This window comes from Gobio gobio (assembly GCF_949357685.1).
Source record: "Gobio gobio genome assembly, chromosome: 16".
Classification (NCBI taxonomy): Eukaryota; Metazoa; Chordata; class Actinopteri; order Cypriniformes; family Gobionidae; genus Gobio; species Gobio gobio.
The window spans coordinates 10,530,211-10,554,285 of record NC_137109.1 but is presented as its reverse complement, the minus strand read 5'-3'; the positions used below and the strand labels follow the sequence as shown (position 1 = coordinate 10,554,285).

The following is a 24,075-nucleotide window of genomic DNA, read 5'->3' as shown; positions in this document are numbered from 1 at the left end:
TGTTCTGTCCATGGTGCTGTACAAGCAGTGTCTGTTGCTGTTGAGGTTTTAGATCATATTTTTTGCGAGATGTTATAGAAATTGAGATGGTTCTTTTTACACATCCTCAGAGAATGTTTGGTTGTGCCAGTCCTTTTGATTTCATTTGCAACAAAAGTGCTATATTCATGTTTTGACCTGTAATGTCAGCTCTGTAAAAGTCTATGCATGAACTGTTTTCTTAAAATGTAGTTGTCTTTTACACGTGGATTGTTTTTGATATGGCTAAATTTGATTTCTTGTGATTTTGAGGGACTTGATGCGAACATGAGAGATTCTTTTCAAGTAGAACGAACAAAGTTTTTCTTTAAAAAGTATATGTTCTGTGCTTACATTAAATAAGTATATATGTTATTAGACTGCTTTCACTAACAACAGGCTCTTAAAGATTTTGAAGTTATTTTTAAAGTAGCTTCATTGCTGTTTTTATAATTTAGATTTAGATTTTTCTGCTTATGAATGAGCAATTTTATGTCATGGATGCTATTTCACATGTATTTTTTTTTTGTTCCTTTCTTCAGTAAGAAACCCTTTAAAAAAACAGACAGGGTTGAATTGAGTGACCCTTTTAGCTGTTCACAAATTGTCTGATTACTCTATCTGCCAGGAAATAGCTTGTGAAGCCTATATGGCAATACATTTAAATACAGCATGTTGTCTCAGCTAATATTTTAGATTCAAAGTGTTTAAAGTTGTTGGATTTTTTTTTTTTTTTTAAAGGAATATGATATGTCTCGTTATTTTAGCTTATCTTTATTTTAAGCTCATTTCAACTTTTTGTGTGACATGTACACGAATACATACACGAATTCTGCAGTTTGTTATTATTTATTCTGACGAAATGGGCCTTTTTAAAGTTGTTTAGTGTTTTTCTCATCCTTGTCTTTATTATGTGAATCTGGAAGTAATTTGGTTAGAAACGGCATATAAACGGGTTTCCCTTTGCTGTCCATGGTGCTGAACTGTCAATTACTGTTGATGTTTGTTTGTTTTTTTGTCCAACTCATATGTTTCTGGTAACGGGTGAAGATCCTCCTTTATGCCCCTCGTGCCATAAATCCATAATTACTGAAGCATTTTGATGGACTGAACTCTGTTAGAATTCTTCATTTTTCAGTTTCCTCGAATAAACTTAAATATCGTGGTCATGTTTATCTTCTATTCGTCATGGAATGTTGATGCCAGGTCTTGTTTGGTTAAATAGTTTTCAACTATGTAACAGACACACAACTCTATTAGAGATATGTTGCAGTTTCTTCTTTTAACTCACAGTGTCGCTGTTCACCTGCAAAAAAAGTGTGTGTTCAGTACACATCTCTCCACCCTGATTCTGATGTCATACACAGGGCTTCAAACTCGTCTCGTTACAGAAAATCATCGACGGAGACTGGTTACTGCTAATACTGTGGCTATTATTCTACATTGAGTTTTATATTTGTTTTCTTTTACAGGTTAATTGTATTGCTCGATTTAATTCCCGCTTAATATCTGAAGCATTTTAAACGCTCATCGTTTCGAGATGTTTGGCCTTTTGTTCTTCGTGCTGATGGCGCGCGCCGCTTATGGAGACGTGAGCTATTCTTTCCCGGAGGAGATGAAACGAGGATCTGTGATTGGAAATATAGCAAAGGATCTCGGGCTCGACGTGAACAGACTGTCATCTCGTAAGGCTCGCATTGGTACTGAAGGTAACAGAAAACGATACTGTGATATTAATCTGAACACTGGAGAACTGACCGTAGCGGAGAGGATCGACAGAGAGAGTATTTGTGTGAAGAAAGCTTCATGCGTTATAAATCACCAGCTTGTTCTTGAAAGTCCTCTAGAACTGCATCGCTTTATTCTCAATATCGAAGACATAAATGATAATTCACCACAGTTCACAGAGAGTGTAATTGAATTCGAAATACAGGAATCAGCAGATAAAGGATCTCGTTATTTATTAGATGAGGCCCATGATGCGGACATTGGTCTAAATACAGTGCAGTCATATACACTTCAAAACAACGAACACTTTATTCTTAATGTACGTACCAGGGAAAATGGAAGAAAATATGGCGAGCTAGTTCTTAATAAAGAGTTGGATCGTGAGCAGCAGAAAGAGGTGACTTTAATTCTCACTGCGGTAGACGGCGGGACTCCACCGAGATCAGGTACTGTAGCCATACACGTCACTGTGCTGGATGCTAATGATAATGCTCCAGTCTTTAGTCAGGCCGTCTATAAAGTCAGTCTGCCTGAAAATTCTCCTGTAGATACTGTAGTGGTGACAGTGAGCGCTACTGATGCTGACGAGGGACAAAATGGAGAAGTGACGTATGCATTTAGTCATTTATCCGAGATTACCCGGCAATTATTTTTCCTTGATGCAATTTCTGGAGAGATTAAACTAAAGGGACTCATTGATTATGAGGAGGAGAGTTCAATTGAACTGCCCATTCAAGCTAAAGATGGTCAAGGGTTAGCCAGTCATTGCACAGTAATAATAGATGTTACTGATGTCAATGATAACGCCCCTATAATAGTAATTAATTCTCTTAACATACCCGTTCCAGAGAACGCTTTACCCGGTACAGAGGTTGGCATCATTAATGTGGAGGACAGAGACTCTGAGACTAACGGACAGGTGCGCTGCTCCATTCAGCAGAACGTCCCATTTAAACTCGTACCTTCGATCAAGAATTACTATTCTCTGGTGACCACAGGTGAATTAGACCGCGAGCTGCTCTCTGATTATAATATTACAATCACTGCTACTGATGAGGGCTCTCCGCCTTTATCTTCCACTAAGAATATTCACTTGACTGTCGCTGACGTGAATGATAATCCACCTGTATTTGAGGAGCAGAAATACAGAGCTCATGTGCAAGAAAATAACAAACCGGGCTCCTCTATTTGTTCAGTATCAGCTACAGACCCGGACTGGAGACAGAATGGCACTGTAGTTTATTCTCTGTTGTCCTCTGATGTCAATGGCGCACCGGTGTCCTCCTTTTTATCCATTAACGGAGACACCGGGGTCATTCATGCCGTGAGATCGTTTGATTACGAACAGATGAAAAGTTTCAAAGTGCTCGTGTTAGCCAGAGACAACGGCTCTCCTCCTCTGAGCAGTAACGTGACCGTGAGTGTCTTCATATCGGATGAGAATGACAACTCCCCTCAGATATTATACCCCTCTCCGGAAGGAAACTCCTTCATGACCGAGATGGTCCCCAAAGCTGCGCAGGCGGGCTCCCTGGTCTCCAAGGTGATTGCCGTGGACGCGGATTCTGGACAGAACGCGTGGCTCTCGTATCACATTATTAAAGCCACTGATCCGGGACTTTTCACTATCGGTGTCCACAGCGGGGAGATCAGGACGCAGCGGGACATTTCTGAATCTGACAGCATGAAACAGAACCTTATTGTGTCCGTGAGAGATAACGGACAGCCCTCTCTCTCGGCCTCGTGCGCATTGTATTTGCTCATATCAGATAACTTGGCTGAAGTTCCAGAACTGAAAGACATGTCTCATGACGAGAGCAGCTCCAAACTGACGTTTTATTTGATCATCGCGCTGGTGTCCGTTTCCACTTTCTTCCTGACCTTCATCATCATCATCCTGGCCGTGAGGTTTTGTCGCAGGAGAAAGCCCAGACTGTTGTTTGATGGAGCTGTAGCCATTCCCAGCGCGTATCTCCCTCCAAATTACGCAGAGGTGGAGGGCGCGGGAACTCTCCGCAGCACTTACAATTATGACGCATACCTGACCACGGGCTCGCGCACTAGTGACTTCAAGTTCGTCAGATCTTATAATGAGGGCACACTGACTGCTGACCTGACTCTGAAAAAGACTCAGTCCGCTGTGGATGATCTTGAAGGACTTGACGCAGAAATGAACGATTCGTTTCAGGTAGGACTACGTTTTTTAAATTATTATTATTATTTGGTGGATTTAATTTGTTTAAATGTGTATTTATTTTTTTCACTTCGCCGATTTCATTGGCAAAAAAAAATCTATTGGCAGATCACGTGGCTTTTTCAAATGCTTTTTTTCATAGACAAATATTTCAGGGTCAGTTCAAGTAGCTGCAAGTAATGTTTTTCAACATTTCTTTCTGGTCTAGCATGAGCAGTTTTAAGTCATCTGGCGCCATTCACAAATCGACGTATGTTTGTTTTACTTTTTATTCTTTTATTGTTGTATTATTAGTAGTATTATTATTTTTGCCCTAGCTGTTATTTTGGGTTTAAAGCGGTAACATTTGTTTGTTAGTAATCTTTCAAAAGGTTGCAAGGACTTGAGTTTTTGATAAAATGTTAATGCTATTTTAAGCAGTTTTACGTTTCTCTCATGTTTTGTTTTATGCTGTTAGTTTATAATGGGAATTGTTTTCGAATATCAGTCAGACCCGGTTCTACAGGGTGCTGAGAAAACAGCAACAGCACCCTCTTTTGATAATGTAATAATAGCACATTGAAGAAACAGATTGACAAATGCTGCAGAGCGTATTTGTGTTTGTGCTTTGGAGAGCTTCAATAATCTATTTACGTGTTTTTACAGTGTTGAGCAATGTAGCCAATCACAGACATTGATCTCTTGAATGCAATGGAGTTTTTGTTCAGTGTTGAGTTATGCACATTAATGTAGATTAGAGATTCGGTGTGCAGTGTAGACAACTTCATCGACTATAACAAAGTTTGTGAGATCACGATAAACTAAGATTAGTGACTGTTTTTTTTTGTGATTATAAAGAGCGAGCTGGTTGTGTGCTTTATATATAATCCATTTAGAATTTGAATAAAAGTTTTGTTTTTGATGCTGCTAAGAGGACCGAATGCCATATTTACGTTGCAAAGTTTCGAAATTGACAGCCACATATAAATGTGGGATTCGCAATTACACTGATTGATAATGGACTGGAAAAAGTAAATGTCAAAGTAGGTGCGCAGCAAGCAATGTAAAGATAATTAATAGAAAAATATTTGATATTTTGTATCAAAATATGTTTAAACCCTGTTGAAATTATTTGTAAAAGTAAATTTTTGTAAGTCTGTCACCATTGCTATCCTTGTTATGGCGGTGCTTAGGAGCCATTGCTTACATTTGCATTTTACTAGAGCAAAATCACTAATTTCTGAAGCAATCTCAGTGATTTGATTTTGCAACCGGCCAAATGTCAAAAATATTCTGTTGAAGAAAGTGTTTTAAATGTCATTTTATTCTGATTGGATATAGCATAGGGCAGGTTTTCCCTGTTGCTGTCCATGGTGCTGCACTGGCATTTACTCTTAGTTTTTGGATATTTTATTCTTGCATATTTGTAGCTCTCTATCATCTAATCAATGGCTTTTTTTATAATACATACTGTGATTGTTTATTTATCACACTTCAGAGAATGTTTGTTGGATTTTGCTTTGCCAAACGAATACATAACAACAAATAAATATATAAAGTTGTTAAATACCTATGCAACGCCTGATCTTTGTATATAATAACACTTTATTCTGTCAGAGATATGAGTGTTGTGCAGTTTTTTATTTTACCTCATAGTGTCGCTGTTCACCTGCAAAACCATGTGTGTGTTCAGTACACATCTCTCCACCCTGATTCTGATGTCATACACAGGACTTCAAGCTCTTCTCGTTACAGAAAATCGTCTACAGTGACAAAGGACTGTATATTGGGCAATCAGTTTATTTTGATCTAAATTTCTTCATTTGTGTTTTATTCTTACATATTTGTTGTTTATCTGGATATAATTTCTGCTCAGTTTATTAAGAATTTGAAAGGTTCTTTGTTGCTGTCGAGATGTTTGTCCTTTTGTTCTTCGTGCTGATGGCGCGCATCGCTTATGGAGACGTGAGCTATTCTTTCCCGGAGGAGATGAAACGCGGATCTTTGATTGGAAATATAGCAAAGGATCTCGGGCTCGATGTGAACAGACTGTCATCTCGTAAGGCTCGCATTGATACTGAAGGTAACAGAAAACGATACTGTGACATTAATCTGAACACTGGAGAACTGACCGTAGCGGAGAGGATCGACAGAGAGGAGATTTGTAGAGAAAAACAGACATGCTATTTGCATTTTGAATTTGTTTTAGAAAATCCATTGGAATTGCATCGTGTTAATCTCCAAATTGTAGACATAAACGACAATTCTCCCGTTTTTCCAAAAGATTATGTTAAGCTTGATATCAGTGAATCTGCGGATAAAGGAGCGCGGTTTCGAGTGAACGAAGCTCGGGATCCAGATATAGGAAAAAATTCCGTTCAAAGCTACACATTGCAGAGGAATGAGAATTTTGTGCTTGCTGTTAATTCGGAAACTGAAGGTGTCAAAAATATTGAGTTAGTGTTAGACAAAGAGTTGGATCGCGAGCAGCAGAAAGATGTGACTTTAATTCTCACTGCGGTAGACGGCGGGACTCCACCGAGATCAGGTACTGTAGCCATACACGTCACTGTGCTGGATGCTAATGATAATGCTCCAGTCTTTAGTCAGGCCGTCTATAAAGTCAGTCTGCCTGAAAATTCTCCTGAAGATACTGTAGTGGTGACAGTGAGCGCTACTGATGCTGACGAGGGACAAAATGGAGAAGTGACATATGAATTTGGTCATTTAACTGAAAGAGCAAAACAAATATTTTCATTAAATGGCAAAACTGGAGAAATTAAGCTGGTAGGACCAGTCGATTTTGAGGATGAGGTAAGATATGAAATTATTGTTGAAGGAAAAGATGATAATGGCCTTTCCACCGTCACAAAGGTGTTTATAGATGTCACAGATGTTAATGACAATGCCCCAGTTATATTGGTTAAATCTCTAAATATTCCCGTTCCCGAGAACGCGTTACCCGGTACAGAGGTTGGCATCATTAATGTGCAGGACAGAGACTCTGAGAATAACGGACAGGTGCGCTGCTCCATTCAGCAGAACGTCCCATTTAAACTCGTACCTTCGATCAAGAATTACTATTCTCTGGTGACCACAGGTGAATTAGACCGCGAGCTGCTCTCTGATTATAATATTACAATCACTGCTACTGATGAGGGCTCTCCGCCTTTATCTTCCACTAAGAATATTCACTTGACTGTCGCTGACGTGAATGATAATCCACCTGTATTTGAGGAGCAGAATTACAGAGCTCATGTGCAAGAAAATAACAAACCGGGCTCCTCTATTTGTTCAGTATCAGCTACAGACCCGGACTGGAGACAGAATGGCACTGTAGTTTATTCTATGTTGTCCTCTGATGTCAATGGCGCACCGGTGTCCTCCTTTTTATCCATTAACGGAGACACCGGGGTCATTCATGCCGTGAGATCGTTTGATTACGAACAGATGAAAAGTTTCAAAGTGCTCGTGTTAGCCAGAGACAACGGCTCTCCTCCTCTGAGCAGTAACGTGACCGTGAGTGTCTTCATATCGGATGAGAATGACAACTCCCCTCAGATATTATACCCCTCTCCGGATGGAAACTCCTTCATGACCGAGATGGTCCCCAAAGCTGCGCAGGCGGGCTCCCTGGTCTCCAAGGTGATCGCCGTGGACGCGGATTCTGGACAGAACGCGTGGCTCTCGTATCACATTATTAAAGCGACTGATCCGGGACTTTTCACTATCGGTGTCCACAGCGGGGAGATCAGGACGCAGCGGGACATTTCTGAATCTGACAGCATGAAACAGAACCTTATTGTGTCCGTGAGAGATAACGGACAGCCCTCTCTCTCGGCCTCGTGCGCATTGTATTTGCTCATATCAGATAACTTGGCTGAAGTTCCAGAACTGAAAGACATGTCTCATGACGAGAGCAGCTCCAAACTGACGTTTTATTTGATCATCGCGCTGGTGTCCGTTTCCACTTTCTTCCTGACCTTCATCATCATCATCCTGGCCGTGAGGTTTTGTCGCAGGAGAAAGCCCAGACTGTTGTTTGATGGAGCTGTAGCCATTCCCAGCGCGTATCTCCCTCCAAATTACGCAGAGGTGGAGGGCGCGGGAACTCTCCGCAGCACTTACAATTATGACGCATACCTGACCACGGGCTCGCGCACTAGTGACTTCAAGTTTGTCAGATCTTATAATGAGGGCACACTGACTGCTGACCTGACTCTGAAAAAGACTCAGTCCGCTGTGGATGATCTTGAAGGACTTGATGCAGAAATGAACGATTCGTTTCAGGTAGGACAAAGAAAGCATTTTATTATTATTATTATTATTATTATTATTATTATTATTATTATTATTATTATTATTATTATTATTTGATGATTTTGGTTTACAGAGTGCTTTATTTGGCAAAATGTTCCCTTGCTGAAAAGATCTGTCAAGATTTCTGTTGACATGAGTTTTTATGAAGCCCAATTTGAAGTCTGAAAAGTAGCTACATTAAAACTTTATATATAACACACTTTTGCACGTGGTTTTGTCTATGCACGTATTCTATAATACAACACCCACAACGTGCGCATGCAATTTTGATAGATTGCACAAGCAAGTTTATCATTTTTGTTTGGAATAATAGTAAATAATGGCCAAATTACTGCTAAACTTGATCGTTCCTTGTCAAGGCGCATTTTCTTTGAATAGGATCAGTTTTTTACTGTATTCTGATTAAACAAGGTTTCAGAAATGGTAATGATCAATTACAGAGATTATTATGTGCCCCAGGATGCATGTGATGTCTTCCCACGCAATGTGTATAATTGATAATATATATAAATTTACATTTTATTTAAAAAAAATGTACATTCCTTTTGAAATAATGCTATAAAGGGATTTAATTTATTAATGCATTATTTTTTTAAACGCTATTACACTGGTGTAGAATATTTAGGAATAGCATTGGCATATTTCTGTGTACTGTCCGTGGTGCTGTACATGCAGTGTCTGTTGCTGTTGAGGTTTTAGGTCTGTAAACAGTTGTGTTTTTTATGAGTAGATGTTATAGAAATTGCACTGGTTCTCTTTTCACATCCTCAGAGATTGTTTGGTTGAGGGACTTGATGCGGACATGATAGATTCTTTTCAAGGACGAACAATGTTTTTCTTTAAAATATTATGTCCTGCGATTACAGATTAAACAATTGTTTATATTTTGATATATTGCATCACTGACAACAGGCAGTTCTTTGTTAACATGGTTTTTTGTTTTGTTTTCATTTGTCAGAAGCCTAAAAAAGAATCCTTTATTGAATGGACATTTGTTTAGAATTCATTGGCCTTTTTAACCTTTTACAAATTCTGATTACTACCTCTGTCTGCTATGAAATAGCATTTTAAGCCTATATGGTAGTGCGCTCAAATACAATATGTCATATTTTAGATTCAAAGAACTTAAAGTTGTATTATTTGTTGTTTTTTATGTTTCGTTCTGTTAGCTAATCTTTTAAACTCATTTTAACGTTTTCTATGACATCAGTATATCTCTATGGATTGTGCAGTTTCTAATAGAATCTGTGACAAAATGCTGTTGTTTTAAGTTTGGCGTTTTTCTTCATCATTGTCTTTGTTGTGTGATATTGCCTTATCAAAGTAATTTCCTATGTCAGCAACCTTTTAACTTGTTTTAGTCTGGTTTAAGAATTGCATAGCGCAGTTTTCCCTTTTGCTGTCCATTGTGCTGCAATGCCAATTACTCTTGGTGTTTGCTGTTTTGCTCTTACATAATGTAGCTCCTAACTCTCTATTCCGCCAATCTTCTTCTTCTTCTTCTTCTTCTTCTTCTTCTTCTTCTTCTTCTTCTTCTTCTTCTTCTTCTTCTTCTTCTTCTTCTTCTTCTTCTTCTTCTTCTTCTTCTTCTTGTAGGCATTCTATAAGTATTGTGTTCGTGTTAATCTGTATTCACTCGTCAGGGAATTTTGCTGCATGCCAGCTCTTGTTTTGCTAAATAATTGTAACTATATAATCGACACTTAATTATTTCATAAATATGAATGTCGTGCAGTTTCATCTTTTAACTCATAGTGTCGCTGTTCACCTGCAAAACAATGTGTGTGTTCAGTACACGTCTCTCCACCCTGATTCTGATGTCATACACAGGGCTTCAAGCTCGCCTCGTTACAGAATATCGTCGACGGAGACTGATTACTGCTAATACTGTCCTTCTGGCTTTTATTCTACATTGAGTTTTACATTTTTATTTTCTTTTACATGTCAAGTGCTGCATTGGTGGATTTAATTCCCGCTTAATATCTGAAGCATTTTAAACGCTCATCATTTCGAGATGTTTGGCCTTTTGTTCTTCGTGCTGATGGCGCGCGCCGCTTATGGAGACGTGAGCTTTTCTTTCCCGGAGGAGATGAAACGCGGATCTGTGATTGGAAATATAGCAAAGGATCTCGGGCTCGATGTGAACAGACTGTCATCTCGTAAGGCTCGCATTGATACTGAAGGTAACAGAAAACGATACTGTGATATTAATCTGAACACTGGAGAACTGACCGTAGCGGAGAGGATCGACAGAGAGGAGATTTGTGGAAAGAAAGCTTCATGTATAATAAATCTGGAGTTTGTTCTTGAAAGTCCTCTAGAACTGCATCGCTTTATTCTCAATATTCAAGACATAAATGATAATTCACCACAGTTCACAGAGAGTGTTATTGAATTCGAAATAAGGGAATCAGCAGATAAAGGATCTCGTTACTTATTAGATGAGGCCCATGATGCGGATATTGGTATGAATTCAGTGCAGTCATATACACTTCAAAACAACGAACACTTTATTCTTAATGTACAAACCAGGGAAAATGGAAGAAAATATGGCGAGCTAGTTCTTAATAAAGAGTTGGACCGTGAGCAGCAGAAAGAGGTGACTTTAATTCTCACTGCGGTAGACGGCGGGACTCCACCGAGATCAGGTACTGTAGCCATACACGTCACTGTGCTGGATGCTAATGATAATGCTCCAGTCTTTAGTCAGGCCGTCTATAAAGTCAGTCTGCCTGAAAATTCTCCTGTAGATACTGTAGTGGTGACAGTGAGCGCTACTGATGCTGACGAGGGACAAAATGGAGAAGTGACATATGCGTTTAGTCATTTATCCGAAATTACCCGGCAATTATTTTTCCTTGATGCAATTTCTGGAGAGATTAAACTAAAGGGACTCATTGATTATGAGGAGGAGAGTTCAATAGAACTGCCAATTCAAGCTAAAGATGGTCAAGGGTTAGCCAGTCACTGTACAGTAATAATAGATGTTACTGATGTCAATGATAACGCCCCTATAATAGTAATTAATTCTCTTAACAGTCCCGTTCCCGAGAACGCGTTACCCGGTACAGAGGTTGGCATCATTAATGTGCAGGACAGAGACTCTGAGAATAACGGACAGGTGCGCTGCTCCATTCAGCAGAACGTCCCATTTAAACTCGTACCTTCAATAAAAAAATATTATTCTCTGGTGACCACAGGTGAATTAGACCGCGAGCTGCTCTCTGATTATAATATTACAATCACTGCTACTGATGAGGGCTCTCCGCCTTTATCTTCCACTAAGAATATTCACTTGACTGTCGCTGACGTGAATGATAATCCACCTGTATTTGAGGAGCAGAATTACAGAGCTCATGTGCAAGAAAATAACAAACCGGGCTCCTCTATTTGTTCAGTATCAGCTACAGACCCGGACTGGAGACAGAATGGCACTGTAGTTTATTCTCTGTTGTCCTCTGATGTCAATGGCGCACCGGTGTCCTCCTTTTTATCCATTAACGGAGACACCGGGGTCATTCATGCCGTGAGATCGTTTGATTACGAACAGATGAAAAGTTTCAAAGTGCTCGTGTTAGCCAGAGACAACGGCTCTCCTCCTCTGAGCAGTAACGTGACCGTGAGTGTCTTCATATCGGATGAGAATGACAACTCCCCTCAGATATTATACCCCTCTCCGGAAGGAAACTCCTTCATGACCGAGATGGTCCCCAAAGCTGCGCAGGCGGGCTCCCTGGTCTCCAAGGTGATCGCCGTGGACGCGGATTCTGGACAGAACGCGTGGCTCTCGTATCACATTATTAAAGCGACTGATCCGGGACTTTTCACTATCGGTGTCCACAGCGGGGAGATCAGGACGCAGCGGGACATTTCTGAATCTGACAGCATGAAACAGAACCTTATTGTGTCCGTGAGAGATAACGGACAGCCCTCTCTCTCGGCCACGTGCGCGCTGTATTTGCTCATATCAGATAACTTGGCTGAAGTTCCAGAACTGAAAGACATGTCTCATGACGAGAGCAGCTCCAAACTGACGTTTTATTTGATCATCGCGCTGGTGTCCGTTTCCACTTTCTTCCTGACCTTCATCATCATCATCCTGGCCGTGAGGTTTTGTCGCAGGAGAAAGCCCAGACTGTTGTTTGATGGAGCTGTAGCCATTCCCAGCGCGTATCTCCCTCCAAATTACGCAGAGGTGGAGGGCGCGGGAACTCTCCGCAGCACTTACAATTATGACGCATACCTGACCACGGGCTCGCGCACTAGTGACTTCAAGTTCGTCAGATCTTATAATGAGGGCACACTGACTGCTGACCTGACTCTGAAAAAGACTCAGTCCGCTGTGGATGATCTTGAAGGACTTGATGCGGAAATGAACGATTCCTTTCAGGTAGGACAAAGAAAGCATTTTATTATTATTATTATTATTATTATTATTATTATTATTATTATTATTATTATTATTTATTATTATTATTATTATTATTATTATTATTATTATTATTATTATTATTATTATTATTATTTGATGTTTTGGGTTTACAGAGTGCTTTATTTGGCAAAAGGCTGCCTTGCTGAAAAGATCTGTCAAGATTTCTGTTGACATGAGTATTTATGAAGGCCAATTTGAAGTCTGAAAAGTAGCTACATTAAAACTTTATATATAACACTTATATTTTTGCACGTGGTTTTGTCTATGCAAGTATTCTATAATACAACACCCACAACGTGCGCATGCAATTTTGATCGACTGCACAAGCAAGTTTATAATTTTTTTTGGAATCATAGTAAATAGTGGCCAAATTTTGCAAATTACTGCTAAACTTGGTCGTTGCTTGTCGAGGAGCAATTTCTTTGAATAGAATCAGTTATTTACTGTATTCCGAATAAACAAGTTTTCAGAAATGGTAATGATCAATTACAGAGATTATTATGTGCCCCGGGATGCATGTGATGTCTTCCCACGCAATGTGTATAATTGATAATATATATATAAATATACATTTTATTTACAATTTTTTACATTCCTTTTGAAATAATGCTATAAAGGGATTTAATTTCGTAATGTGTTATTTTTTTAAACGCTATTACACTGGTGTAGAATGTTTAGGAATAGCATTGGCATATTTCTGTGGACTGTCCATGGTGCTGTACATGCAGTGTCTGTTGCAGTTGAGGTTTTAGGTCTGTAAACAGTTGTGTGTTTTTTTACGAGTAGATGTTATAGAAACTGAGCTGGTTCTCTTTTCACATCCTCAGCGAATGTTTGGTTGTGCAAAGCATTTTGATATTGTGAAGTAATTTAATTTGCAACAAAAGTGCTAAATTCATGTTTTGACAATTAATGTTAGACCTTTAAGAGTTGATGAACTACTGCATGTTCAGTCCAATTTGAGTTGTCTTTTTTACACATGGATTCTTTATAATATGGTTTAATTTTTGTTCTTGTGATTTTGAGTGACTTGATGCGAACATGATTTATTATTTTCAAGTACTTTTTAAAAAAATATGTTTTTTGCTTAAAGATTATATATTTGTATTCAAATAGACATCTTTTTCTGCTTCTTATAGCAATTTTAAGTCATGAATTATGTTTCACAAACTGATGTGGTTACGTATTTTTTCAGTAGCTAATGAATCCTTTAAAGAAATTGACATTGAATTGAACTGATTGACACTTTTAGCTGTTTAAAATTGTCTGATTACTAACGCTATCTGCCATGAAATGGCCTTTGAGGTCTATATGGCAATACATTCAAATGCGATATGCCATATAGCTAAAAGTTTAGATTCTAATAGCTTAAAGTGGTTAGGTGAGTTTCTTTTTTAACAAATACATTTTATGTTTCTCTCTCTCTCGTGTGACATGCATGAGGGTTTGCTGAGTGATTGGAGAGTGAATCGGACCGTGATTGTGGAGTCCTTTCCAGTTTTAAAGGTCTGTTTACTTAAGTGTTGTTTCTCTCACTGTCTTTATTTAAGATTGCTCTACCGTGCGTAAGCACTGAAAATACTGAGAACGGGAGGGTTGAGTCAGTCAGACAGTTTTTTTTAACTGGCTGCCATGGCGAATGCAGAGATAGCAAGTTATGAGCAACTCACCCAGCAGCATGGAATAAAAGTGCCGGTTGGAGTTGAGCGCTTATTTGAAGAATGTGTGTTGGCGGTAGGAGAGGTGGTTGGTCAAAGTAGTAGGCTATTCATTCGGCTTCTAGAATGAACGGGGCTGTGGTGTTATTCGTAGACAAAGTTGAAAAAGTTAACGTGATAGTTGAAAATCAGAGTCCTTAATGATAGTTTGATTAAGGTTTTCCCACTTGTTTATCCAGCAAGAAAGGTTTTACTTTCTAACGTGCCCCCATTTATTAGTGATGCAACATGAACTATCTTCATATGGACCATTGGTTTCTGCGATTTAAGAAAATTCCCATAGGCTGCAAATCCCCATTGTTGCAACACGTTGTGTCTTCCCACAGATAAGTACAAATGATTTTGAGGAGTGATATTGATGAGCTGAATGTTGCTTTTAAATTCAAAATTGACAGCTTTGATTATGTAATTTTTGCAACAACTGAGACCATGAAATACTTTGGATGTGGGAAAGTAGGGCACTTGGTACGTGTTTGTCCAGAAAAAAAAAGCTAAAATGTTACAGAAGATGAAAGTGGGTCTCAAAGTCAGAAATTATGGTCAGAGTGTGGATAAAGAAAGTGAAGTTGGGGAGGTTTCGGGTTTAAGTATGGACAAAGAAGAACCAGCTAGTAGTAAAGTAAAGAGAAGTGAGAAATTTTGAGACAATGGATATTGAGTTTGATGAGATGGAGGAGGAAATACTCAAAGAGGACGCAGTATTTAAAGTGCCATCAGTGAAAAGGAAGTTGAATCTTTGTGAGATGGCAACTACATCAAAGAAAAAGGCACAAGATGAGACTGTTACTAAAAGTTCTGAGGAGGTTTTGAATGCAAGTGATTTGTCTGGCTCAGAAAGTGAGAAAGAATGTTCTGAAGTTCAAGCTGAGGAACATTTGTGACAATACTGGAGTGGTTTCAGTTTGGAAAGAATGAACAACTTCCTGCCGCGTACAAGAGGAATAAGGAATGTTGAAGTTATAGACTATTTTCCTGATCTTTCCTTATTCATTGACTCAACAAAAAGTCTAATGAAACAGAAAAGTGAAAGATGTCTGACAAATCCTGAGGTGTATCGTTTAAAAAAGATTGTGCAAAAGTGCGTCCTCGAGCAATGCATAATGATTTGTCACAAGAAAAACAGAGTAATATGGACCTGGCTTTTTGTGTCTTTTTCATCCCTCATAATGAGCAATCTTAAAATAACTTCCCTGAATGTAAATGAGGCGAGGGATGCAGGCAAAAGAGCGCAGGTTTATAAATTAATGAAATTTAAAAATATAGATGTCCTGTTTTTGCAAGAAACTCATAGCACAACGGAAAATGAAGTTGAATGGATGAAGGAATGGGAAGGAAAGATTGTTCATAAGACTGCTCTTAGTGCTGTTCTTTTTTCAAAGACTTGTCTACCAATATTTTATGATGTTGTAGAAGTAATACAAGGCATATTAATTGAGATAATAGCAAAGTTTGAAAATGCTACTATGGAACTGATAAATGTTTATGCTCCTGTAAAATCAATGGAAAAACTTATAACTTTATGTGGTAGTCTAAAACAGTGTAATATGGATTTTTTTTTTTTTTACTGTGTGGTGATTTTAACTGTACAAGTAATGATAGACAGATATAAATCACATTGAACCTCATATGGCTTTAAGAAGTAAATTATTAAATATGGTCAGAACCTGTCAGCTCTGTGACGTTTGTATATATGTAATGTATGCACATACACATAGTGGTTCGGTTTATCTTCCAATCGTCAGGGAATGTTGCTGCCGGCTCTTGTTTTGCCAAATAAATGTAACATTCTCACATTCTATCAGAAATATGATGTTATGCAGTTTCATCTTTTAACTCACAGTGTCGCTGTTCACTAGCAAAACCATGTGTGTGTTCAGTACACGTCTCTCCACCCTGATTCTGATTTCATACACAGGGCTTCAAGCTCGTCTCGTTACAAAAAAAAATCAATGGCGACTGATTATTTTGACTATTGTCCTTCTGCTATTAGTCTACATTGAGTTTTCTTTTGCATGTTCATAGTTGTAGATCTAAATTTAATTTCTGCTTATCTGAATCTCTGAATCTATTCAAACGTTCTGCGTTTCTGCTGAGATGTTTGGCCTTTTGTTCTTCGTGCTGATGGCGCGCACCGCTTATGGAGACCTGAGCTATTCTTTCCCGGAGGAGATGAAACGCGGATCTGTGATTGGAAATATAGCAAAGGATCTCGGGCTTGATGTGAACAGACTGTCATCTCGTAAGGCTCGCATTGATACTGAAGGTAACAGAAAACGATACTGTGACATTAATCTGAATACTGGAGAACTGACCGTAGCGGAGAGGATCGACAGAGAAGGGCTTTGTGGAAAGAAAGCTTCATGCGTTATTAAACTGGAGCTCGTGCTGGAAAACCCTTTAGAGCTGCATCGCTTCATTCTCAATGTTGAGGATATAAATGATAATTCACCACAATTCAAACAAGGTGTAATAAAATTCGAAATACAGGAATCAGCGGACAAAGGATCTCGTTATTTATTAGATGAGGCCCATGATGCGGATATTGGTATGAATTCAGTGCAGAATTATGTGTTACAGCACAATGAACACTTTCTTCTTAGTGTCCTAACGCGTGCAAATGGAAGAAAATATGGCGAGCTAGTTCTTAATAAAGAGTTGGATCGCGAGCAGCAGAAAGAGGTGACTTTAATTCTCACTGCGGTAGACGGCGGGACTCCACCGAGATCAGGTACTGTAGCCATACACGTCACTGTGCTGGATGCTAATGATAATGCTCCAGTCTTTAGTCAGGCCGTCTATAAAGTCAGTCTGCCTGAAAATGCTCCTGTAGATACTGTAGTGGTGACAGTGAGCGCTACTGATGCTGACGAGGGACAAAATGGAGAAGTGACGTATGAATTTGGTCATTTATCAGAAAGTATTTTGGACATGTTTTCTCTCGATTCGTTGTCCGGAGAGATTAAACTAACAGGACTTATTGATTATGAAGAGGAGAGTTCAATTGAACTGCCAATTCAAGCAAAAGATGGACAAGGATTAGCCAGTCATTGTACAGTAATAATAGATGTTATTGATGTAAATGATAACTCTCCTGTAATCGCACTAAATTCTCTAAACAGTCAAATTCCTGAGAACGTGTTACCCGGTACAGAGGTTGGCATCATTAATGTGCAGGACAGAGACTCTGAGAATAACGGACAGGTGCGCTGCTCCATTCAGCAGAACGTCCCATTTAAACTCGTACCTTCGATCAAGAATTACTATTCTCTGGTGACCACAGGTGAATTAGACCGCGAGCTGCTCTCTGATTATAATATTACAATCACTGCTACTGATGAGGGCTCTCCGCCTTTATCTTCCGCTAGGAATATTCACTTGACTGTCGCTGACGTGAATGATAATCCACCTGTATTTGAGGAGCAGAATTACAGAGCTCACGTGCAAGAAAATAACAAACCGGGCTCCTCTATTTGTTCAGTATCAGCTACAGACCCGGACTGGAGACAGAATGGCACTGTAGTTTATTCTCTGTTGTCCTCTGATGTCAATGGCGCACCGGTGTCCTCCTTTTTATCCATTAATGGAGACACCGGGGTCATTCATGCCGTGCGATCGTTTGATTATGAACAGATGAAAAGTTTCAAAGTGCTCGTGTTAGCCAGAGACAACGGCTCTCCTCCTCTGAGCAGTAACGTGACCGTGAGTGTCTTCATATCGGATGAGAATGACAACTCCCCTCAGATATTATACCCCTCTCCGGAAGGAAACTCCTTCATGACTGAGATGGTCCCCAAAGCTGCGCAGGCGGGCTCCCTGGTCTCCAAGGTAATCGCCGTGGACGCGGACTCTGGACAGAACGCGTGGCTCTCGTATCACATTCTTAAAGCGACTGATCCGGGACTTTTCACTATCGGTGTCCACAGCGGGGAGATCAGGACGCAGCGGGACATTTCTGAATCTGACAGCATGAAACAGAACCTTATTGTGTCCGTGAGAGATAACGGACAGCCCTCTCTCTCGGCCACGTGCGCGTTGTATTTGCTCATATCAGATAACTTGGCTGAAGTTCCAGAACTGAAAGACATGTCTCATGACGAGAGCAGCTCCAAACTGACGTTTTATTTGATCATCGCGCTAGTGTCCGTTTCCACTTTCTTCCTGACCTTCATCATCATCATCCTGGCCGTGAGGTTTTGTCGCAGGAGAAAGCCCAGACTGTTGTTTGATGGAGCTGTAGCCATTCCCAGCGCGTATCTCCCTCCAAATTACGCAGAGGTGGAGGGCGCGGGAACTCTCCGCAGCACTTACAATTATGACGCATACCTGACCACGGGCTCGCGCACTAGTGACTTCAAGTTCGTCAGATCTTATAATGAGGGCACACTGACTGCTGACCTGACTCTGAAAAAGACTCAGTCCGCTGTGGATGATCTCGAAGGGCTTGATGCGCAAATGAACGATTCGTTTCAGGTAGGACTAAGATGTTTATTTTATAATTATTATTAATGATAAATTGTTATTATTTGTGTTCTGATTTCTTTCTTTGGCAAATGGCTCTGTTTTTGAAACATTTTGCGTGACTCATTCAAGTGATATTTGAAAACATTTTAGAGGGTCAGTTTCAAATTATCTATTTCAAGCACTGATTTATAGGATAATTTACTTTTAAATGTTAGCTTGTGATTCTGTTTACGCAAGTGTTCCCTATCTCTGTTTGCGCAAGTGTACACGCAGATCAATACCCTTTATTTGGGATTTTTGTCAATCCGAGACAAACTAATAATTGGTAAATCTTGGAATAATTGGTTTTAATCGGGATTTCATAATTGTTAATCAATTGAGATTTTTGAGTGGCTCAAAATATACACGTGATGTGTCAATATAATTAGTGTATCTATATTTTTTCTTTACTTTTTGCCTTCCTTTCGTGTTGTCTGTTATGTGAAATGCGTTTTAAAAAACAATGTTGATGTTGTTATTTTAACTCGGTTCACTAATTACCGTAAAGAGGGCGTATTTCTATTTGCTGCCCGTGGTGTTGTACAGGCAGTGTCTGTCGCTGATGGAGTTTTGCCATTTAGTCTTTGTCTGACTGTATACAGCGTGTTTTTTTTTTACGAGTAAATGCTCTTGAAAATCGAGCTTGTTCTCTTTTAAATCCTATAAGAATGTTTGGTTGTGACGGGCATTTGATATTGTCAAGTCATTTCAAGTGCATCAAAAGTGTTATATCCAAGTTTCACCATTTATTGTCAGAGAGTTTCATAATTTAACTCTGTGTTGCTTTTCACAAGTGCAACCGTTGGCATTGACCTTGTTTATCACCACTCTCATTTCATGAACAGGTCGCTGTAGAGAACTGCTGATGTTGACTTCACCTTTTGTCGTATTATATTGACCATGCACTGGATTAAATCAATTGTGTTGTCTTGTACATGTGTACTCTTTATACATGTGTCAAATCTATGTTCTTGTGATCTTGAAGGACATAATACGGACATGAGTGACTCAGATAGGACTTACGAATACTTTATTTAGATAAATAGTCAAGGGCTGGGTTAAGAGATTAATTGTCAAGGCCTAGGCACTATATGTAATTCCATCGATTGTTTTCATTGACAACAGACTCTTTAAAATAGCAAGATCACGCAGCTCATTGAAGTGCTTTTAGACACACAAACATTTAGGTTAATTTTAAAGTCTGAAATATAAACTAGTCTTATTTTATTTTAAATGTTTTTGCTCATATATGATACATGTTAAGTCAAGTATGTTTCACAAGTCGTGTTAGGTTTTTCATTCTTTTTCACATTAGCTATTTTTATTTAAAAAAAGCATATTAGCCTATCTGTTGGTGACATTTTTTATGAATCTGAAAACGGACTCGTTCTGTTGACTAATCATTTTGTCAAGCGTATTTTCTCGTTTTGTTTAAAATCTTTTTTGTGTGCTAATATGGATGCGGGTGTTTGTAATCAAATCTATGATAAAACGTTGCTGTTTTGTCATTTTGAGGGTTTTTTTTCGCATCGACGTCTCCTTTGGGCTTTTAAATGCCATTTAAGTTGGAATATAAATAACATAGAACAGGTTTTGCTGTTGCTGTCCGTGGTGCTGCATCGGCATTTATAATTGTTTTTTTGTTTTGTTTTCTTTTTTGCTCCTAAATTCTTCCAGCGCTTAATCTTCTCAAATATACATCATGCAGTTTCTTCTTTTTAACTCACAGGGTCGCTGTTCACCTGCAAAACCATGTGTGTGTTCAGTACACATCTCTCCACCCTGATTCTGATGTCATACACAGGGCTTCAAGCTCGTCTCATTATACAAAATCGTCGACGGAGACTGCCTCATGCTATTCTGTCTACATTTCTAAATGTAGGTTTACATTTATGTCTTCCTTTTACGTGTAGTAAATAGTTGTGTTCCTGGATTTAATTTGTTGGGCTTTTCAAACGTTCTGCGTTTCTGCTGAGATGTTTGGCCTTTTGTTTTTCGTGCTGATGGCGCGCACCGCTTATGGAGACGTGAGCTATTCTTTCCCGGAGGAGACGAAACGCGGATCTGTGATTGGAAATATAGCAAAGGATCTCGGGCTCGATATGGACAAACTATCAAGTCGAGAGGCTCGCATTGATACTGAAGGTAACAGAAAACGATACTGTGATATTAATCTGAAAACTGGAGAACTGACCGTAGCGGAGAGGATCGACAGAGAGGAGATTTGTGGAAAGAAAGCTTCATGCGTTGTTAAGCAAGAGATCGTGCTGGAAAACCCTTTAGAGCTGCACCACGTTATTCTAAGTATTGAGGACATAAATGATAATTCACCACAATTCAAACAAAGCGTAATAAAATTCGAAATACAGGAATCAGCGGACAAAGGATCTCGTTATTTATTAGATGAGGCCCATGATGCGGATATTGGTATGAATTCAGTGCAGAATTATGTGTTACAGCACAATGAACACTTTCTTCTTAGTGTCCTAACGCGTGCAAACGGAAGAAAATATGGCGAGCTAGTTCTTAATAAAGAGTTGGATCGCGAGCAGCAGAAAGAGGTGACTTTAATTCTCACTGCGGTAGACGGCGGGACTCCACCGAGATCAGGTACTGTAGCCATACACGTCACTGTGCTGGATGCTAATGATAATGCTCCAGTCTTTAGTCAGGCCGTCTATAAAGTCAGTCTGCCTGAAAATTCTCCTGTAGATACTGTAGTGGTGACAGTGAGCGCTACTGATGCTGACGAGGGACAAAATGGAGAAGTGACCTATGAATTTGGTCTTTTATCCGAACGCCTTCTTGAAATATTTTCTCTCGATTTGTTGTCTGGAGAGATTAAACTAACAGGACTCATTGATTATGAAGAGGGGAGTTTAATTGAACTGCCAATTCAAGCTAAAGATGGTCAAGGATTAGCGAGTCATTGTACAGTAATAATAGATGTCATTGATGTCAATGATAACGCCCCTACGATAATGACTAAATCTGTTAAAATCTCCATTCCTGAGAATGCGTTACCCGGTACAGAGGTTGGCATCATTAATGTGCAGGACAGAGACTCTGAGAATAACGGACAGGTGCGCTGCTCCATTCAGCAGAACGTCCCATTTAAACTCGTACCTTCGATCAAAAATTACTATTCTCTGGTGACCACAGGTGAATTAGACCGCGAGCTGCTCTCTGATTATAATATTACAATCACTGCTACTGATGAGGGCTCTCCGCCTTTATCTTCCACTAAGAATATTCACTTGACTGTCGCTGACGTGAATGATAATCCACCTGTATTTGAGGAGCAGAATTACAGAGCTCATGTGCAAGAAAATAACAAACCGGGCTCCTCTATTTGTTCAGTATCAGCTACAGACCCGGACTGGAGACAGAATGGCACTGTAGTTTATTCTCTGTTGTCCTCTGATGTCAATGGCGCACCGGTGTCCTCCTTTTTATCCATTAACGGAGACACCGGGGTCATTCATGCCGTGAGATCGTTTGATTACGAACAGATGAAAACTTTCAAAGTGCTCGTGTTAGCCAGAGACAACGGCTCTCCTCCTCTGGGCAGTAACGTGACCGTGAGTGTCTTCATATCGGATGAGAATGACAACTCCCCTCAGATATTATACCCCTCTCCGGAAGGAAACTCCTTCATGACCGAGATGGTCCCCAAAGCTGCGCAGGCGGGCTCCCTGGTCTCCAAGGTGATCGCCGTGGACGCGGATTCTGGACAGAACGCGTGGCTCTCGTATCACATTATTAAAGCGACTGATCCGGGACTTTTCACTATCGGTGTCCACAGCGGGGAGATCAGGACGCAGCGGGACATTTCTGAGTCTGACAGCATGAAACAGAACCTTATTGTGTCCGTGAGAGATAACGGACAGCCCTCTCTCTCGGCCACGTGCGCGTTGTATTTGCTCATATCAGATAACTTGGCTGAAGTTCCAGAACTGAAAGACATGTCTCATGACGAGAGCAGCTCCAAACTGACGTTTTATTTGATCATCGCGCTGGTGTCCGTTTCCACTTTCTTCCTGACCTTCATCATCATCATCCTGGCCGTGAGGTTTTGTCGCAGGAGAAAGCCCAGACTGTTGTTTGATGGAGCTGTAGCCATTCCCAGCGCGTATCTCCCTCCAAATTACGCAGAGGTGGAGGGTGCGGGAACTCTCCGCAGCACTTACAATTATGACGCATACCTGACCACGGGCTCGCGCACTAGTGACTTCAAGTTCGTCAGATCTTATAATGAGGGCACACTGACTGCTGACCTGACTCTGAAAAAGACTCAGTCCGCTGTGGATGATCTTGAAGGACTTGATGCAGAAATGAGCGATTCGTTTCAGGTAGGACTACGTTTTTATTTATGTGTTTATTTGACTTTTTTCTGTGCCTCCATATTAAATGTCTTTTTGGAAACCATTCGTTTTTGTTGTTGTTTTGTTTTTTGTTATACTTTTTTTACTCTTTCATATTTTTATCATTGTTTTAACAGCAATGTAATTTTCTCATTATACTGATGTCCGTAGTCAGCGTTTTAGTAGCAAAGTTTGTGATGCTATATCTTTTCATTGTAGTTTTGTATTTCTCTGATCAATACATAATTACTGTGGAGTACATTTGTAAAGATTTCTCATGCCAGTATTGTTTTTTCAGTGATTTAAAGGGTTTAAAACGGAAATTATAGCTTTTGGTTTACTGTAGAAATAACTAAGTCTCTATTTATTTGTTGTTATTTCATTGTCTGGGTTCACATTTTGATTATTTTGATTTATTTTATGCGGCCCACTGGCCCAGGACAAACGCCTATAATATTATCCCAAAAACATGATGTGAGTCTTTGATAGTTTCTCTGGCAATGTCTACTGCTGTTGAGGTTTTGCTCTCATATACGGTCATGTTTTTACAAATAGATGCTACAGAAAATTGAGCCCATTTTCTTTGTATTTTGTTAACCCAGCGTTCACCATAAATGTTATATCAAAGTTTCTCCATTTATTTTCAGTACTATGAGAGGTTATGAAGTTTCATGGCTGAACTTTTAGTGTTAACACTGACATCCACACAATGTTTCTCTCCACCCTTTTAATTATATTTAAGTCTGACATCTAAATTCGATCTACAACCGTCGATGGTGAGCAATGCTCGCATCTATTTGTATATTCACCAAAGTCGATTCA

The 24,075-nt window shown here is 39.6% G+C and overlaps 2 protein-coding genes across 9 annotated transcripts in view; both read left to right on the top strand.

The window, feature by feature from the left end:
- LOC307140223 (protocadherin gamma-A11-like) overlaps nt 1-24,075 on the top strand; it is a gene marked incomplete at its 5' end in the record, with an annotated part of 277,967 nt that overhangs the window by 20,330 nt on the left and 233,562 nt on the right. For 2 of the 8 annotated variants that reach the window (XM_079839545.1, XM_079839552.1), the window contains one exon: nt 20,696-23,241. The exons of 3 other annotated variants lie outside the window; for them this stretch is intronic. In XM_079839545.1, coding sequence (XP_079695671.1) covers nt 20,866-23,241 — 2,376 coding nt within the window. Of the gene's footprint in view, nt 1-5,833; nt 8,210-10,253; nt 12,630-16,483; nt 18,860-20,695; nt 23,242-24,075 lie in introns of those variants that run through there. 3 more of the 8 variants (XM_079839547.1, XM_079839544.1, XM_079839546.1) reach the window with 3 other exon arrangements.
- Nucleotides 1,559-4,744, top strand: LOC307139485 (protocadherin beta-15-like; the record flags this gene model as incomplete). The annotated part of the gene is made up of 2 exons (XM_079838484.1): nt 1,559-3,934; nt 4,673-4,744. 2 exons carry the CDS (start codon nt 1,559-1,561, stop codon nt 4,742-4,744), a joined length of 2,448 nt encoding a protein of 815 aa, XP_079694610.1.